The sequence below is a fragment of the Oenanthe melanoleuca genome, chromosome 2 (genome assembly GCF_029582105.1).
Source record: "Oenanthe melanoleuca isolate GR-GAL-2019-014 chromosome 2, OMel1.0, whole genome shotgun sequence".
Lineage (NCBI taxonomy): Eukaryota > Metazoa > Chordata > Aves > Passeriformes > Muscicapidae > Oenanthe > Oenanthe melanoleuca.
The window spans coordinates 119,174,585-119,194,695 of record NC_079335.1 but is presented as its reverse complement, the minus strand read 5'-3'; the positions used below and the strand labels follow the sequence as shown (position 1 = coordinate 119,194,695).

The window sequence follows — 20,111 nt, the reverse complement described above, 5'->3', positions numbered from 1 at the left end:
CAACCAAACAATCTGTGTATTATTAACATATGGGATGTTATGGTATAGAATTACTTTATCTGTGTATACTGTTTCCTGGATCTGGATGGTGCCCTAGCATTTATTCATTGTCACTCGAAAGAAAGAAACTCAGACCCAGTTTTTATTTATTCTTATATGGCCTTTAGAAAATCTTTTAGGATTAAGGTCCCAAGGAATGTGGTCTGATCACAGTGCTGACCTACTCTGAAGGAGTTGGTCTACATACCTCTGGAGGTCCCTGCCAACCTGAGCTATCCTATGATTCTATGATTTTCTCCCTTAAGAGAGCACAGGATGCAGCCAGCCATTGTCCACAGCAATTACAACACTGCCATTTGTAAAAGCATGGAGAAAGGAATGGGTGTGTGGAAAGGGAGAAAATTCTAATCTACCATAAAGCAACAGAAAATTCAGACTCTATAAATTAATTAATTAATGAAGAATTAATGTAATAACATGTCCCTGCCTTGAGTTATTATTTACTGTTAGGGGCTTTTTTACTCCCTGTTTAAGGACAATACATTCTTGGAAGAGAAAAGAAGTTAGGAGGAAAACTGTTGCAGCAGATTATTTCAAAGGCATCAAATTGAGCCCATGTTTTTGTGAGTCATGAGAAAAATGCCTTTAGCCAAATATCTGAAGATATTTGAAGAACAGTGATTATTGTGAGAGTTAAGCAATATATACACAGTATATGCACAAGATAATGAGTTAAAGGTGGAAAAAAATGAAAGTCCACTTAATTTTCATTTAGGCAGTTTACAGAATATTTGACATTATTTAGTTGAGATTTTTTTATTGGAATAATTTATTAGATATTCTGCCCTTGAGTTTTCTTATTGGTGCTGTTGTTCTCCAGGGCAATTAATCTTCTTCAAAGCATGCTGTTAGCCAATGATTCTTAGGTCTCTCCGCTCTGTTTAAAATATTATTAAAAGAAACTGATCCGAATAAAGTATTTTGGAAATAAATGAGTGTTAGGGAGTCCCCACCAGGAAAATCTTGTTTTTTTGCTGATTAATGCCAGTTCAGTTGATTTTGTCCTGTGTCCCCTATCATTATATGGTTCAGTGGTGGCACCATTCCCATCTGTCTTCAGGGCCACATTCTGACCTCAGTAATATTGGTGTAAATCCAGAATAAATCCACCAGTCTCAGTGGAGCTGCTCAGATTTACACAAGGAATCTGAGAGCAGAATCTGGCTGTAGGCATTTGTTCTGGAGAGACAGAATAACCATCTTTTATTAATATTTCACAGCAGTCTGCAATTGAAAACAGTTGTCTCCCTCTCTTCTTTTTTTTTTTTTTTTTTTTTTTTTTCATGGGGGTGGGGAGGTTATTGGCTGAATCCTGTTAGGGAAATCCTACAGGCTATTTTTAGCAGTAAGCTCTGCTGCTGCATTCTGGTATTGTACCAAGCACATGTGCTGTACGACCAGCAGCCACACATCTGAATCCCTTGCACATCCTAAATCAATTTAAAAGCTTGCAATAAATGAAAACATATATTTCAGTATTTTCTTAAGTCAATTAATCCCCCTAGAAACAAATTTTACACTCAGTGGTGTGAATATCTTGGTATCTAAAAGTGTGGAGCAGATGCTTCTGCCATGCAATACTGACCTGATCTTATTAAACTGATTTTTGATTCAGACAAAATAACTCACCTGCAACAAAATTACATTTTTAGTTATATTCTATTTCTGGACAAGTACTATGAAAAGGAAGTTTATACAAACCAGAGGAGGCATTCTGAACACACAGTTTCAGTGCTTCATTTGGAAATTTTTTGCAACCCTCATACAGGTATTCAAAAAGTGTCATTATTACACCTGACTGTATAACAAAACAACAGTCATTTGTTTTTTATTCATTAATATTATTTCTATTACCTGCTGTTTGGACTATTCAAGTAAGAAGAATAAAAAATGTATTGAAAGAATGGCAGGTAAAAGAAACTTTCAACTTACAGCAAATTTTTCTTAATGTTTAACAAATATTTCTATTAAAATCCATTCAATGTCACAGCCTATTCTACCTGAAAGCTTCAGGAAATCCTGATGCCTGTACAGTTGTCATATGAACAGCTTCCCTGTTGGTCAGGGGGATGGGAGGAAATGTTTTCTATTCTGTTGGTATATTGGCCACTGCCAAACTGGACAAGCTGAGTAGGCAGCAGACTGCAGAAGTTAAAACTGTGAGGGCCAAGAAAAGGAAAGTGAGGTATGTGAGCATGCACTTATTTGTGTGCATACTTCCAAGTCAATTACAAGGCCTGATGATAGAGCAGCAAAGAACTGCAGAGAAAGGAAATTATTAACTGCTTGGACAATGCCAGCACATATTTTAAGTTGCATTAGCTTATTAGCTCCAGGTTTTTGCTGGTTCTTTTTTTCTTTAAAAGAAAACAGAACAAGAAAGTAAATACAAAAATTTATGGCTAATGAATTATTATGTTTGCTAGATAATCATTTAGCATAAACTTAGTCATACTGCAGTTAGGTATTATATTTGCATTTTCCTTACACTTTACATAAGTGTATTATCATTTTGGCTTAAATACCAAGATCCCAAAGGATCAGTTCTAAAGTGCATGAGCTAAGAAATATGGCAGAATAAATATTTCTAGAGCAGCATAACTTCTGGCTGGCTTCTAACTGAATTATCTCAGAATCTTGACTCACCCACGATGTATACAGGCTCTTATTCAGCAGAGCTTTTAAAGACTTTATTGATGTTCAATACCCATTAGAGAACTTTGTTAAATAAGGGTGGTATTGAGCATTTTGTTGAACCTGGATTTTAATTCTGTATTTTTTTAACTGGCTGACTTTTCAGTAGCAGGCTAATACAATTTTCCCAGAACTGTGCTGGTGTCCCCAGTAGTGGTGGCACATAAGAAAGATGTTTTGAATGCCAAGAATTGCAGCTTGGAGAAATTGCTAATCTGAGTCCTTTTCAACTGTAAGGGAAAGGAAAAAAGCCAAATGTTTCCCAAATGAAAATAGTCCACATAGGGGTAAGGAAAATAATTTTTATTCCAGACTGTCTAGGAGAAATGCAAAGAACAAGTAAATACAGAAAATCATTTTTACAGAAAATCAGTGTTTCAGACTTGGTTTGAAAGCCTTGAAAATTGAATTTAGATTGAGCCTACTCACTAAAATTTCTTTTCTGCTCCCAATGCACAATTACAGAGCAATGTGATATTGATAGCTTTTTTTGTATAAAGCTGTTCTGTCCTTGCATAAATGACCATAGAAAATTCAAAAGGTACCTTGCACTTGCAGTCAAACAACAGGATTTGATCCTAATTGAGCAGTGGGTGTAACTTTTCTTTTTCATGAAAAAGAACTCTGGCTGCCACTGTTTCAACTCTCTGAAACATCCATTGGATATGCTTTGAGATCTGGAATCAATATAGTATTAGTTAAGCAGTAAAACTGCAGAGTGCCTTTGCCATTTCATAATTTATTTTTAAAAGTTTCTCTAAGTTATATTCTTTACCCTTCTATACATAACATTTTCTTGTTGTATATAGGTTAACAGCTTTAACTAACTTTAACTGCTAAAGAAAGAGAAAACAAGTGATTCGGTAATAAGACCTTTTTTTTCTAGCCATAAAATCTTTCAAAAGACATCACCCAATTCCCCTTCTTATTTAAAGCTGCTTGTATTTATTAATATAATTTTTTGAGAATTAATCCTTGTTTTATTGGTATCACAAGGTTCACCACATAAATCAGAATTCAGAGTCTCACAAAGGAAAAAGAAATTTAGTTCCAGAGAAGGGCAACAAAGATAGTGAAGGGTTTAGAGAATGATGCCTGTAAGGAGCATTTGAGTGAGCTGGGGGTGTTCAACCTGGAGAAAAGGAGGCTCAGGGGAGACCTTATTGCTCTCTGCACTGCCTGAAGGGAGGCTGTAGCCAGGTGGGGATTGGTCTCTTCCCCCAGACAAACAGCAACAGGACATGAGGACATGGCCTCAGACTGTGTCAGAGGAGGTTCAGGTCCAGGTTGGACATGAGGAAGAATTCTTCCCAGGGTTGTGAGGCATCAGAATGGGATTCCCAAGGTGGTGGTGGAGTCACCATCCCCAGGACATCTTCACCAAACAACTGTTCATGGCACTCAGTGGTCTGGTCTAGTTGACAAGGTGGAGAAAGATCAAAGATTGGACTCAATGATCCCAGAGGTCTTTTCCAACCTAAGTGATTTGATGGGATTTTCATCTTTCTGTAATTGTCAAATAAAATCCAGTTGTGCTAAAGTATGTGTGACAGGGAACAGTATAAGTTGCACTTGTTTCATTTGTTTGCTATTGTGCTGTCTTTGTGCTGAAGGTGTTGTGTATGACAGCCTGATGCTGAAGCACCAGTGCATGTGTGGGAACTATGCCAATCACCCTGAACACGCTGGAAGGATCCAAAGCATCTGGTCAAGGCTCCAAGAAACTGGGCTGCTAAACAAGTGCGAGGTAATTAAAAATTAAGACCAGATACTTGTCTTGTTAAAGTCAATTTCAGCAAATTTATTAATGCCTAAACCCGTCTTACTTCTGTAATAAGAGAGTAATTTGTTTTAGGAATTATTTGGTCTATACTGATAATATTAAAATAATGCATTATAGGGAAGCACACTTCACAATCAGAAAATAAAGAATTTACAGTGTCATGCATCCACATTCATCAGAATATAAAACCCAGATTATTCCTCACCTTTATAAAGGAATGTTGACAAGCAGTAGTCAAACAGCAAGTGCAGTCCTCCCAACAGCATGGTTCTTAAATTTTTCAAGCAGATAAAAATTTTACCTCTGTAGCACAGAACATTTTTTAAAATACAGTTTGTATACTCTATAAGCAGATTGCATCTTGTCTTTTTCCAGATAGTAAAGTCTGTTTTCACAGCATGCTCATTTACCTGTTGTACAACAGGTCCCATGTGAAGCTCCAAGAACAATCTTCTAGGCAATAGCAAATTTGTAATTTCTTTCTGCTATGATTTCCCTCAAAAAAAAAAGCATATTAAACCATGCTTGAATAAAACATGGTCTGTGAGGCTCATATATGATTGAGATTAGTTAAAAATAGCTTTTTCTTACCATTAACCCTGTGAGTTATGCAGCACTGTCAACTTCTGCAGAAGCCTGTGACAATCACAGATGTTTACTGCAGCACAAGTTAACAGAGTTCAGCAAAAATTTGCTAATGTTTTGCTCGATCTCCAAATTTCCAGGGCTCTCATGTTCTGTTTCATTACTTTTCTTTACATCCTTATATTTTTACAAACCCAGAGGCACTGGTTCAATAGATCCCTTTGAATAGTTATTAGTGACTGTCCCCAAAGGCTTTCTGCAGGCAGCTCAGTGTCCTGGTCAGTGAGATATTACAAGTGCTGTAAATGGATTTGTTGTATACCCTCATCTAACTAGATGGCAGCACACTAACAGACAAATTGGTTTTTTTTTGGGTTTTTTTTGTTGTTGTTTTTTTTTGTTAGATAATTTTTTTAGTGGTCAAGAAGATTTTCTTTCAGCAAGGTCCTTAAGGCCACCTATCACATGAATGATTTCACTGGAAATCACATACTTCAAGATTAAGTTAAACATGCAGCTGAGTGCTTTACTAAAACAAAGCCTAGTTACCTTCTTGACTCAGGACTCTATACTATAGAGAAAAGACAAAAGAGAGAAAAATAAGTAAAATGCAGTGTGCTATTATGTACTGCTTTCTTCACTAACAAACAGCTGTTGCTGAACAGTAAATTGTGTGGCTCTGTAAAAAGTGTAAAAATGAAAAAGTGGTATACATTAATTTGAGATGCATGCAATGTAAGAGTCTCCTGGAAGATTTAAGGTTTTCTCTTGCAATGCTAAAATTTCAAAACCTGAAGCACAGCCTATTAGGTCTTGCATAATCGAGTGAGGAGGGAGAGAGGTAAAAAGTCACTTCATGTTGAACTGAACTGCATTCAGCTAATTTTGACCCCAACTGTATGCTTTAAACTGAGGCTGGAATGTGAAATGAGCTGTCAAAATGTAAATCCTGATGATAAAACTAAGGAGTCTCAGTGTGAAGCTCATGCATAGACCTGGTGTTTATCTAGATCCTCTTATGTAGCTAGAGACAGAATTATATTTTGTGATGCAATGTCCTTTGTTTCACTAAATTATCCTGCACGTGCCTGGCTTCAAATAAGTGCTTAAAACTGCTCACTTTCCAAAAGAAGAAAGCTTACAGTGACACACTTAATTGGTGCTCTGTTTCTTTAGAAAGTCAATCAGCTGAATTTGTGTCACTAAAGGAGTGGTTATTGCATTTTCCAAGACACAAAAAGCCACCATCAAGCTGCTCTCTGGAATATACCACAGCAAGAGTGCATAGTGAAAAGAACATGGGCAATGCATGGTCACTTCTGCTGAATTCTGAATGCCCCCTCACTCATGGACACTACCATTTCTTAATATAATTGCTCAACATAATTTCCAAGTTTTTGTCAGAAGGAGAGGGGAGTTCACTGGCCAGGTTTTGCTGCATGCATTACCTCACACACCAAGTCTAAAGGGCAGGTCAGCACCAGCAGCCTGCAGCAGCCACTTAGAAAATCCCCTGCACTCAATGGTGAAGGTTTTCCCTCTCTAACTTAAACAGTAGTTCCACAGCAGGGCTGCAGTCCCACTCTTTACCTGATAAGGACTTTTAGGATCAAAAGTAGTTCAGTGGGAGGTAGCTCAGGTTTTGTCACCTTGCACCATATGTATCCTTGGGCACAGGCTTGTTTAGAGGGCTCTCCCAATTTTCATAAAGGAACAAGAAACCCTTATGGAAATGAACAACCTGTATCTCTATGACCCTTGTTATCTGCAGCAGGGAGCTTTATGTGGTTCCTAAATCCCTTAGTGTGGATTAACTCCTCTCACACAGCTCAGGTCTTTGGCAATAGAGAAATGTTGGCTGAGTGTACAGAGAATTGATATCTCCAACTTGGCACAGGATGATGAAAGTCACACAGGCTAGGCTGACACCATGCTTGCTGCAGTTCATAGATTATTTAGGTAGGCTGATCTAAGCTTAATGTATTGCCTTTATTTATACCTGTACATATCATTCCTGCTGACCCCATTTATTTTTAAAATACAACTTGGTAAAATCATAACAAGATTTTGATGGGGTACACAAGCTGTGTATTTGCTACAAAATAGAAAGTGTCTGAGACTGCTCTCTACCCCTGCAGCCAGCTGGCATGGAAAGGCCATGTTCACCAGGAATGCTTCCTGACCCATGCCAGTGACCAAACCATGTCTGGGAGTTGTTTGGGAAAGTGCTACTTGCTGCTCAGCCAAAACAGTATGAAGGACCACTTTAGCAATTTAATAGTACAGATGATTGTATTACTCTGCCTGGGAATGTTTCCTGGCACTGCTTAGTTTGCTGCTGCAGACACAGCCAGGAGGACTTGCTTTTCCAGACTGTATTTTGTCTTTCTAGCCAGAGATATTTGTGTTCTAGAATTGTTCAAACAACAGACTGGAGGACTTTTGCTAAATCAAAAAATTAGTTTTAGCTTTCAGATTATTTTTTTAAACCATATCCTACTTCCAAACAGATAGATTAACTCCTCCATTAGACTCCTCAAGACAAGGGAAAAAATACATTTAGACCATTGCCAGTCACAGAGAGCCAGATTTGAGAAACCAGTTCCTGACTGAGTTCAGGGCAGGAGAGTGAAGTAATTCACACACATCCACATCCGCACACACATCCATAGTGAACTTTTTAATATTCCTTTTATATATGTATTGAAAAAACAAAATTAATACAAAATATTTTTGCATTAGTTTCAAAGTTGTATGTATGTTTGCTGAAATGCCTGTTTGGTGTTTGTTAAAGGCTGACAGATTTAGAACAGACTGTTATCAAATGCAGAAAAGGGCAGCTAAAAGATGCAAAGATGAGGATAAAAAATGTCCATATCAATAAAAGGATTGAATTATGTTTTGGTAGGGGTGTCTACTTTCCACTTGTTCTAGGGAGAGGAAGTATTCAAATAACTCCTTTGGGGCTGCAATTTATGCATACAGCTGACATTAGGCTACAGTGATCAGCACACTTTCAGAAGAGAAAAGAAAATGTAGACATGGTCCTGCTTCATGCCCCCACCTTTATTTCCTGTAGGGACCATGGTCCAGCAACAGCTTTCTTTTCAGCCTTGAATTTGTTCTGAATTTTGGTAGTTTTCTGGATTAGGGTGGCATTTTACACCTCCTGCTGTCCACATCTCATGGAAGAGGAGAGAAGGAAAGAATTTAAAGTTGAGTCTGCCAGATCACATAAACTGAAATATTTGAAAAATTCCACTCTTTGAACCTCAATTTGCCACTAGAGATAAAATAATGCAGGAAAAGTTAGTATTTTTTAATGAAAAAAAATATTTAGAGTGCTTAAAATATTCTCAATCTCTCTAAATCACTTTAAATCTTAAATAGTGTTAGGTACTAGAAGACCAAAACATGTGGAGAGAATAAATGCATCTCTATGTGGGTGCATGTGTTTCAGTGGCATGCTTGAAATTCCCACATGGTGGAGAGACAGCAAGTGATGTGAGCATACTGACTGGCATAAGACATTGTATCTGTGAGTAGTTCTGAAAACAAGGGAAAATTTAACAACTATGAGAAATCTCAGGAAGGCAGGAAAAACTTGATACAAACAAACTTGATAGCCTAAGAGAATTTCACATAAAAAGCTGCAGTACAGGCAATGGACATATTAAACTGAGAGACCCCAGTGAGAAATATTCTGTGCCACAATTCCTGTTAGTTGAGCAGAGAAAAACAGGCAGTGGCACTTTTGCCTTTTTGAATCTCTGTCTGTGCATGAGTTTACTCTGCTGAAAGTCTAACCTAAATCTTCAGGTTAATAGAGGCTGTCTGTGTAAAAATTTAATGATCTGTTTTTAACAGAAGACCAGACTGACCTTAAATTCTGTGAAAGGTGAAAACATTTTCCTGTTGTGGGGACAATGGATTTCTAGTTCTAGACTGATTTTTTGAAGCACTCAGGTGCAAGTATTTTGCTCTCCTGAGATGTATAAATGTTTCTGTTGGTGAGGGAACAGCATATGTCAGAGGACAAATCCAACACACAAATTGTCATACACATTAGAAAAGGATGACTTGCCTTCTACTAAGGATGTAGTAGATGGGTGGATGTATTGTTCAAATTCTCTGTTATGAAACAAACACTGTTCATCTCTTTTCCTATGCTATTCCTCCTTTTTGTTGGCTTTATGCCAATTTTCTGCTACATTTTATGCTTTTGATACTACCATGGTCAATGAAAATTAAGAAAGACACTTCCAAATAAAAAGTGTAGGTGTAAAGTTATACAAGTGCCTACATTCTGTTGTCTGATAACTCATGCTAGTGAGAGCCAAAAGTGTTCACTTTGCAAAACTGAAGTTACGTGAGAGACTTCACACATATGCTTGTGTAGATCTGCTAAATCATGACATCATTGTGTGAGAACTACCCTCAGAAATTATTACAGGTAATTTTTAACGCAGTTTCTTCCTCCATGAAGAGCCTTAGGTAGCTGGGATTGTTATGCAAAGCTCCTGCAAGGATGGGATGAAAGGAACACACGATGAGGGAATGCAGGAGCAGCACAGACTTGCACTGTTTACCCTTCCCTTTCCTCTGCATCTACAGTGCAAATCTCTTGCTGGTGTTAGAGCTGGAGAAGCCAAGGAGGAAGAGCAGCTCTGGGCTCTGCCAGCTCAGCTGATGGCTGCACTCCAAGGACTCCTGGGGGAGCAGCCTGGAGTGGGGTGTCCTCCTCAGTGCTGCTCGATTTCTTCACCAAACTGGTTTCTGCATAACCAGTTTCTACCCCAGAGAATTTGACCGGTGATACTGGGTAGGGAGGTATGTTGTTGGCAAAACATTTTGGGAGACCACTTCCAGACCAGACATCCCAGAGCACACCATTGTAAAAATAATGGCTAGCTGTGTGTTTTTATATAGTTAAAAGGACATCCTATTTAACAACACTTTAAAAAGTGCCAGACAATTTACTATCTTCAATATGTTTAAGAGTTTTTGTATACCTTGTAGAAAATAAGTGACCAGAGAGTGAATATTTTGCTCAAGATTCTTCAGTGTGACCTTCATAAAATTCCTCTTTACTTTTCTTATTTTATTTTATCTGTCTTAAAAGCCAGACTCCCTTCCCAGTTTTACTGGGGAGAATTTGGTATATACATTTTAAAGGAGCTTTTTAGAAACATGGACCTTAATGAGAATGGATGAAGGAATAAATGTTACCAGTCACCTCACTTGTGAAGAAAAATGTTTTATCTGACCCAGAAGGACCATTACAGAGTTTACTGACTCCATGAAGTAACATAATGTGCTGATTTTGATTGTGCAACTGTGTGTTAAAAGGATGTGAGTGCACTGCTACAAATTCTCATGTGAGACTGGGAGAGGCTTGAAGAAATCAGAGATGAAAAAGGGTTTATTAAGTCATTTAGTTCTTGGATCATACCCTAAAATGTTCTTTCCACTGCTGTGCCTAGTCAAGTTTTAAATACTGCAAGAAATAGGGCTTCCACCGTTTCCCTGAGGGGAAGCTTGTTCCACAGTCATCTAGCTCTAACTCTTAGGATATTTTTCCTGATTAGTCAGAAAAAATTCCCACTGCTTAACTCAATATAAATTGGGCATGGTTCTTCTGACCCTACCCTCCCCCCCAACCCCATCCCCCAGGCATCTTCTCTTTCCTGTAGTGCACTTTCTCTTTAATATTCATAATATTGCTTTCCTCTCCCAGCGCAGAGGTTGGTGCTTTCCAATGTGTATGACAAGGTGTTGGATACAATAAGAATTTAACCTCCAGGAAAATTAGAATTAAATGCACTTCTGTAACAGGTAGATCAGCCTAATTTAAAATAGGATAGTCTATTTAGATAATTGCTGTACCTGTGTATCTTTAGACCTTGAGAGTCAGAGAGATCCAGTCTAAGCTGTGAGAGTCGGCCCTCAGTGTTCATAAGGACCAAGTCTGAAAATAGGGTCCAAGACCTTAAAATCAAACTGTTTTCTCTTTACTTTCAACTACCAACAGGAAGGATGATCTTGGGTCCAGAACTTTGTTGACAGTGCTGTTTATTATGCCCAGTCCTGAACAAAATCTGATTCATGTTGCTGTATCTGCAAAGGCTGTGCAGCACTAGTACAAGCAGAGAAATAAATATTTTTTGATATGCTGTAACTCCAAATACATTCAAGGAATTGATAGCCAAATAAAAAAGCATTAGTTTTATCTTTCCTTTGCTATCTTTCTTTCTTTCCTAAACTGATTTGTAGAAAGATGTCCCAGACTTTTTGCATCTTTTTTGGGGCAAGTACAGGCTGGAGACCCTGTTAAAGAGACAACCTTCACTTACAAAAATGTACGAAAGCAAGTGAGTCATCATGTGTAACAGCAAAAATATTAATCACACATGACCACACATGTGATATTGATATTGATAACACATTAAAAAATTTAAAACATACATAAATACGTTACTAAAGCATTTAAAGTTTAGTTTTCTTTTTCTCCCTGTCTGTCCTCACTGTGATCATGTTCCTCCTAGCAGCATAAATCACAAGTACTAGTAATGATGCAAAAAACATTAATCCTCATTCCAAACACATCTGCAGCTTACAGGTGTGAATAAGTTTTTGCTCTATAAATCAGGTTTTTTCTAGCCAGATTTCTTACTTAAGAAATAGTTCATCTTTTGGTTTGTATTTCTTAATATAATATGGAGAAAAGAGGCAGAATCTTTTCTTTTTCTTTTATGTGAAACCCTGTATTAAGATAACTCTCCTAAGGCTTAAGTGAAGCCTTTTGTGATGAAGCACACACGCATTTGTTTTTCATACAGCACTACTTTAATAAACAAATCAGTGTCACATTCCTGCATGACGCAATTTCAACCCATTATTAATCATACTAAATGTTATTTTGGACCTTTACTTTTCTTTTTTTTTTTTCTCCCTAAATATTGTCAGTGGAATATTGTAGGCCTCTGCTGTTTTCTTTCAGCGAATTCGAGGTCGAAAAGCCAGTCTGGAGGAAATACAGCTGGTTCACTCTGAACATCATTCACTGCTGTATGGCACCAGCCCACTGAACAGACAGAAGCTGGACCCCAGGAAACTCCTAGGTCTGTACAGGCCTCTATTCTACTGAGAACAGCACATTCCAGCACTGTCATTAGTCATAGCTGGTGTCAGTTTAAAGCACTTGGCAAGCAGTGTGACAAAAATTCACTTTTTCCAAACGCATTGCTATGTGCAAGGAGAATGTTACAATGGAAGCCAAATACAGATTAGCAAAATACACTGGCTGGAAAGCAGTGATACGAGTTTCTCCTCATTTGCTTCAAGAATCATCAGTGTTAACCTTTTACTGTAAATTGTTCTCCACTGGAAGTCAGTGGCAATTTTGAACACAGATGGTTTTCTACCTCCTTGTGTTCTTTGATTCGAAATCAGGAATTTAAGATACACTTGCTTGTCAGAATTGTTTGCTTGCTGTTCTCATTTGCTTTATTTCAACTTTTTCAGCCACTGTGTCCGCAGATACTATGCCTAAGTTTTGCTAATAAGTGAACTTTATTTCAATGCCTTCTCATTATGTAGGATATGATATCTTTCTGAACAACACAGAGGAAAATACATTAACATATTAAATGCACCTATGGTTGTACAGAACAGCAAAAAACTGACAGGTTTTTCATGTAAAATATCTTCATGCACAGCCAATGCTCAGTGTATGTCTTTTATAACACAAAAGTAAGGTTAAAATGAGCTCTGCTATTAGAGTAGCATGAAGCAAGTCTACTTGTCAGAAACACACAAAAAAGCTAGTGCATCTTGGAAAAAAGACCTGAGTCTTTATGTCCCAGCACACTGGATGCAATACTCTAATTCTCAGTTATTTTTATAAATCTTCTTCTAAGACGTGGAGCTTTTCCTAAATGTAATCAAAACCAGCCCAAACAAAAATAACATCAGCCATCAAAAGAAATTGCTGTCACAATTCTAGTAATACATAGCAATTATTTTGCTTTGGAAACTTATGCTGTTTCTTCTATAAGGCAGATTGTTGCTTCAGGAAGTCCTAAGATCATAATGTTATATAGGTTTATACATTTTCTTAGCCAAAGCAACATCAAAACTGAAAAATATTTACAGTATAATAGATTCTTAGGAGCTTGAATTTCTAAGTAGGAAATCCTCCTTTAAAAAAAAAAAAAAAAAAAAAAAAAAAAAAGGCATTTCCAAGAAAAAGTTTATAAATTCCTGCAGAATTAAATTGAGAACATTTTCATTTGACTTCATCCACATTGTCAAATTGTTCCTTTTTTGATACAGTCAAACATTTAATGTAAATTTTGTTGGGCTTAATTAATTTTATTTTATTTTTTCATTATTGAATATAACATACATTGATATAAACTGTTTCTCCAATTTTGGATCTCAGTAGTTGAGCAGCCTCTGGGATGCAGTGTGCAGTTGCAGATACAGGGTTAAGAAGGAATGGACCTAACTGTGTTTCTGCTGATGTACAGAGAATGCAGAAAGCTTTGTTTATCTGATCTCAGAAAACTATTTCTTGGCCCACCACTCCTTACTGGACATGCTTTGCCTTTTTTATTAGACACTTAGTCCAAAACATTTACTCTCTTAAGTTTATATTCAGATCACACTCTCAGAATATATTCTGAGTGCATCCTTGGCTCACAGCCCTTTTCTCTTTCCATTTCTAGGATATTTTCTTGTTGCATCTCACATGGCCTTTTACCAAGACTAAAGTCAATAAAACACCCTTCCCACATGCTTTTGTGTGTGCCTGTTTTCTGGATGGAAGCTCTAATCACTTGGGCTTCCACACTCTTGGATAAAGGAACCTAATTGTCTCTTACTTTCTTCCAAATTGCGGTGTGACGTTCCCTGATTTTGCTGTCCCCATTTCAGTGAGGTTGAACCTAACCAATCCTGACATTAAAATTAACATTTTTGTATATTAAAGAAATTCAATATTACATGTACCAAAGGAAAAAATATCTAAAGAAAAATTTTCTTATAAAAAAGTCATCAATAACAATATTGTCTCAGCAAATATTTCTACTTCAAAGAAAGTGTACTATTTTTTCTACAGAAATAGTTCCATCAAATGACGGCTTTGCATTCTAACGAAAAGTAGGACCTAACCTTCTTTTCTTTACTTCTCTACCCATCCAAAAAGACAGAGGAGCCATTTGTTCACCACTTATGCTCCAGAAAACGTTTATCTTTCCTGTTCCTTGTTAAAAGTGCATCTGCTTTGTCTGAAGATCTTTTATTTTTTTTATTTTTTTCACTCACAAGAAAATTCTGTACCTTTCAAACAGAAAAGAGAACACCTGAAGGAATGAAATTTAAGTATGACTAGAGCTAGTAATGTGCTATTTGTCACTAAATGCTTATTTCAGTTTCCCTGTTCAATAAAAAAAACCTGTTCTGGAAGACTGCTAAATTACATAACTGGAAACTACTGAAATTGATGAGATTTCATCTATTCTTAATGGTTTACAACTATTAACTTCCTTAAACTCCTGGCTTTATCTTCCCTGCATCAGGGTCTACAAATGCAGCTATTCCAAATGGCCATTTCAAGTTCTACACTTTAGTGTGTGTTAAGCAACATATTCTATTGCATTATTATTGTCTTGACACAAAGGAAACTAATATGCAGACCATGTGTCACATCACTTTATGGTTTCAAGTACCAGCATACAACCTTGCAAATCTCTTCATATAAATTCAAGGGCAGAACAGAAAAATTCTTACAAATTTGTTTTCTTTTTCTCATTCCAACTGTCAAAGAAACTGTCACTCTAAGTCAAGTTTCCTGTTATTAAAAGTTTGTAAAATGAGAAATACATTGTCAACACTAAAAGATGCATCAGAAATTTCAAATTAATGAAGAAATAAACCCTTAGCTGAAATGGCTTTGCTCTTGAGGAATGATACTGAGAATAATCAGGTTAAAAAGTGAGCACACTTTTAATTTGGGTTTGCTTTTTTTTTTTCTTTTGAAAGTGAGTTTTTGCTCATCATTTTTCCTCAGTTTATCAGACTCTCAGTCCCAGTCATCAATCTCCTAAGCAGCTTCTTTGACTTCTTTAGGGGCCTGACCTCAGTCAGTGATGGGTGCCTCAGCACTTAATTTGACAAACTGGCTTCTACTGCCTTTATGCATTGATATTTTAGAATACAAATCTTGGAATATTTCTAGTTCTATCAGTAAACAGCTATACTGAACCTAAAGTGCTGGTGACTACAAACTCTGCCCTAGTGCCAAGTCAAAAAATATTTGACTATTTAGACTTCTTTTTTTACCTTACTTGAAGCATCCCAATATCTTCTGGGACACCAACTTCAAACATCATTGCAAATTCTCACTCCAATTCATTTCCACAGTAGCCTTTTGCTATTGATGTTCATTTATGGCAGAGTGTTGTGAGCTTTCATTTTCTGTGAGGCTAGCTAAGTGATGGTCTGACTTTCTCTTAGTCCAACATTTCCCCACTGTTCTTTTCACGAAATTCCAATGTCTTTCTTGTTCTTTAGAGTTTGGCAACTGCTATTTTTTAAGGCATCATGCAATAAGAAGCAAGTATTCCAGCAAACTTCTTAATACACTGAAAAGGCTTAAGTGCTTCTTTTCCCCAGTTTTAGTGCTATCTTCTGATTGATTTTAGTGTCCTTCCTCACCATCTGCTTTTCTGCTTTTACTTTGTGTTTATTGTTTTTAATAGTGTTTACCATGCACAATGTAATTGGCTGCAGAGAGATAGATTAGAATTTCTCTGTTGTCTCTTATGTCCCAACTCTGCCATGGAATTTAAGAAAAAATGTCTAGCCATTCCATAAGCTAAAAATGACTTCTTTTATCTCAAATTACATCTTATGTTTCCATTAATGTCCCCTGGCACTTTAACAACACTAATTTTTTAGTTATCTGCTTGACACTTTTTCATCTTTCCCTTAGTAAAAAGTGAAAAATTGGTCCCTGGATCTGCTTAGCAAGAAATCTGGAAATTCCAACTTGCATCCCTACTCTGACAATCTCCTGCAGCCAACATTTCCTTGCATGTCTGGGGCCATTAGGACTCACAGTATGAGAATACTCTGCATAGCTGCTGCACCTGCATTTCCCCTGGTAGCTCCACAGGAGGTTTTGTTTGGCTTCTCTCACTCACTGTGCAAACTGATCAAAGGCCTCTAGTCGGATAAAAATGCATCTTGGATTTTACTCAAAGTGTAAAGCACTTTCCTCATCCCAGACCTTGCAGTCTGGTCTCTCCTACTTCAAAGATGATGGCTTATAGTTGTCTTTATGCATTTCACTGGCACCTGCTAAACATGAGTAACTGCAGCATTCACCCCTTCCATAACAATGGGTGACTCCTCTAGGTAACTCAAGTGATTCACTAGCTAATGTTTCCTCCAGATGGCAAAGTTACAAAGCCAATTTTGAGATAGGGCAGGGGAAAAGCTTATGTTCCCTTCCACAGCTGCCTTAGGATCAGATTACACACTGGGATAGGAACTGCATCAAATCCTGAGATCCTACCCAGTTTTCATACTGTCATTATCAAGATAAACAGTGAGCTTAGTAGTACCAAAAAAAAAAAAAAAAAAAAAAAAAGTGAGTATAAATATTAAGGTAAACCCTATCATATTAGTTACTGCATAGAGTAGATTAGCTAAAAACTAGACTCTAAAGCCTATGAAGTTTTTGTTGCCTTTAGTATAATATATTTACTGAATGATACTGAAAAAACCAGTATTTCAAGTCATGTTTTCAAAATATTAATACAATCATTGATGTAACATAAATGAAGAAAGCAGCATTTTTACACAGGTAGAAAGACTAAGGCTGCAATTTTCAAAAGAGAAACTCCCTTGAAGTGAAAAAGCTAAGAAATTAGTTGTCAGTTTTATGTAAACTTAATGAGGTTCCCTCTGTTGTCAGTGAAAAGAAACAGGTACTTCTCAAGCATAATTCATCCCATCAGTCATGTAGGCTGGATGGAGGTGCCTGTTTCACTCCCCTGGCTGGAGAAGAAGCTGAGATGAGTAGCTTAGTCAAGCTGCTTATCAGCTACAGATATCAGGATGATTAGTCACTTTAGTTCAGAGTGATTTTCTCTGGAATTTTGATCATTATATTCCTTTGCCTTATATGCCACTTACCAGTCATAAGATTTGTCACTGTTGCATAACAGTACCTTAAATGTCCCGTGGCTGATTTGATTTCTAAGTATTATGATTATTTTTTGTACTATCATCTGGCATTTTCATAGTGATAATAACACTGAAACCTGAATTACTGTAAAGAGTAAGGAAATACTGTTCCAATATTTAAATGTCTTTTTTGACAAACAACGCTTACTGTTTCTTTTTTTCTTTAATATATAGGAAACGTGTCTCAAAAACTCTTTTCCTTGTTGCCTTGTGGGGGACTTGGGGTAAGTAGATGTTTGTTTTTTCCACAAAAGGGGACAGCACACAACATATGTGTTCTCTGGTTAATTCTTCAGCACTATCAGTTCAAAGTCTTCAGAAGCTGATAAATGCAGAGATCAAACAGGAGCCATTATCACACTGTGTTTTCAAAGACACTGAAGACAGGGCATTACAAGAGGCACACAGAACAGTGAGGAAGAGATTTTGTGCAAATGTGCCCATTTCTAGTTATCCCACTTCGGGTTTTTACATGAGTTATCTTCTTGAGGAAGGTAACATGGGCACAATTGTTACAGCACAATGAGCTTTGGAGAAACTGTTTCGTGTACTGTTGAAAAGCAAATGTGGCTCCACGCTTCTCTGAAAGACAAAAAAGTTGCCAAAGCTAACATTTAGCATGAAAAGGACTCACTAGCTGCTAGCTAACTTGAGTATTAAAGTAATAAATTATGTGAGCACTTTTATGCCCTGTTTTGAAATGGATTCATCCAGAAAGACAAGCTCATATTAGGACACAAAAACCAAAAATCTGCAAAAAGAAATATGTTGCAAATAAAAGAGTAAAGCTAAATTGTTGAAAACCATGTAGAATTTCTACTGATATTGGTGTCATGCTCCTATTCAATTGTAGTGAAGATAAGCCAAATAAAAATAGTTTTTCACATAAATGAGTTTTTCACACAAAAGTATTTCACGCTTTTGGTCCATCTGGATCCATTATTTACTGAAGTCATCAATGTCAAAGTGAAATGATAATATTCTAGATATAGTGGGCTGGGTGGTTGATGAATATTTTACTGTTTCTCAGTGAATTCTCTGAGTATCTTCTCTGAAAAGTCTGAGCAGACATAAAGGCATAATCTTTGGAGGTCGACTTTCAGTGCAACTTTACACAGTTTTATTCTTCACAAAGGACAAATTCCATACCATACTAATGTGTTTATATGACAGAAGAAATACTCATTTTGTCAGGTTTTAACACACACACCAAAAAAAAACCAAAAAACAACCAAACCTGCAGTATTTTGTAATTTTTTTGGATTTCTGAACTATGAGTTAAGAGAAAAATAATCAGGCGGTTGTAATCATTCCAGCTCCTCCCACTTGAGCTTAGCTTGCTGAAAACCCTGCTAAAATTTGGAAGTTGGTGACTAGTAACTTGCCAATTTGGAAACTTGGGCATCATTTCCATATGTGGTAACATTACACATTGACATGTAGACATGTGTGTGCACATGCACCTCTGTAAACAACTGTATGCACACATATATACACACACTGGTGAGTAAAAAAGGTAATTTTTCACACTGCTGATGCAGAGAAAATTAAATACATAATAAAGTTGAGAAAGGATGTTCAGGCTTCCAAGTAAAAAGGAGATTATGTAAATGTTCTTGAAAAAAAACTATTTGAAGGCTTTGGATAGTAAAATGGGCTACAGCATTCTTTGAAAATTAAAGGATAAGATTTTTCCATGAAACAGATTATTGTGATATTAAAAAAAAAATCATGAGCAGAGATGTGCTTTGAAATCCTTCTACTAATGACAACATGTTCCATTCTAAAGCTAACACAAATCAGAATTGCTCAGTACAACTTAATTTTTAAAAGCATTTAAATTCATCTACACTTTTTTTCCCCCAGTCAGTCTGTTTCATTTATTTCTTATTTAAATTCATAGAAATTGGATTAAAGAGCATGTTGTAGAAATGGATCTTTTATTTATTTATTTTCCAGTTGGTCTGCCTTTCTATATATTATTACTGTCAGGCTTTCTGGGAGGCTCTTTTAAAGGAATGGGTTATGACCTTTTTCAAGGTAAATAATCAGATTAGGAGCTTTCTTTCAGCGATATTTAGCTGTCGATTGGTTAAGATGAGCTCTGGGAAAGGGAGCTGCTTCAAACTATGTGGAAAGCAATTGTTAGGTTTACTTTCAGAAATGATAGTGGAAAGGAACAGGAAATATTGCTACTTTGTAGCTTTCAACTTAAATGAAAGGTAGAAAGCAGTAATCAATGTAAAGCAGGAAATGTAGTTTATGCAAAGATTTTAGAGAGAAATGGAAGAATTTTATCTTTTTTATGTTTGTTTATTTTTTCCTCTTTGCTTGTATCATAACTTGTTTGCTACAGAATGTAACACAGTGTTAAGAAAAAAAATTCTATTCTTGCAGGAGACTTTATGACTGTCTTTTGAAAGAGGCTTTTCAGAGCTCTTTGATCCTATTGTTTTCTAACCATACAGGGACTTGCTGTTATTATGCAGCTCTTTTATTAAATAGATTATTAGTCTGGCTACTCATACAGGGGACAGAAAACCTAGGCTCAGTTCTGCCCACTCCCAGGCTGGATTTAATATCAGACCCCATTTCTTAGTGGGTGCAGCTACCACATAAGAGATCAAATATTATTTCTGGCTGGGGACCCCCATACCATGCACTGAAGTGGTGCCACTGTTGGAAAAAGAACTGGAAAAACAAGGCTTTATCCATAAGTAGGATAGAGCCCATC

At 36.7% G+C, this 20,111-nt stretch overlaps 1 protein-coding gene across 3 annotated transcripts in view; it reads left to right on the top strand.

Annotated features, from left to right (window-relative positions):
* HDAC9 (histone deacetylase 9) overlaps positions 1-20,111 on the top strand; it is a 446,072-nt gene that overhangs the window by 304,502 nt on the left and 121,459 nt on the right. For all 3 annotated transcript variants that reach the window (XM_056484523.1, XM_056484522.1, XM_056484524.1), the window contains 3 exons: positions 4,368-4,501; positions 12,123-12,243; positions 17,552-17,601. In XM_056484523.1, coding sequence (XP_056340498.1) covers positions 4,368-4,501; positions 12,123-12,243; positions 17,552-17,601 — 305 coding nt within the window. The remainder of the gene's footprint in view (positions 1-4,367; positions 4,502-12,122; positions 12,244-17,551; positions 17,602-20,111) is intronic.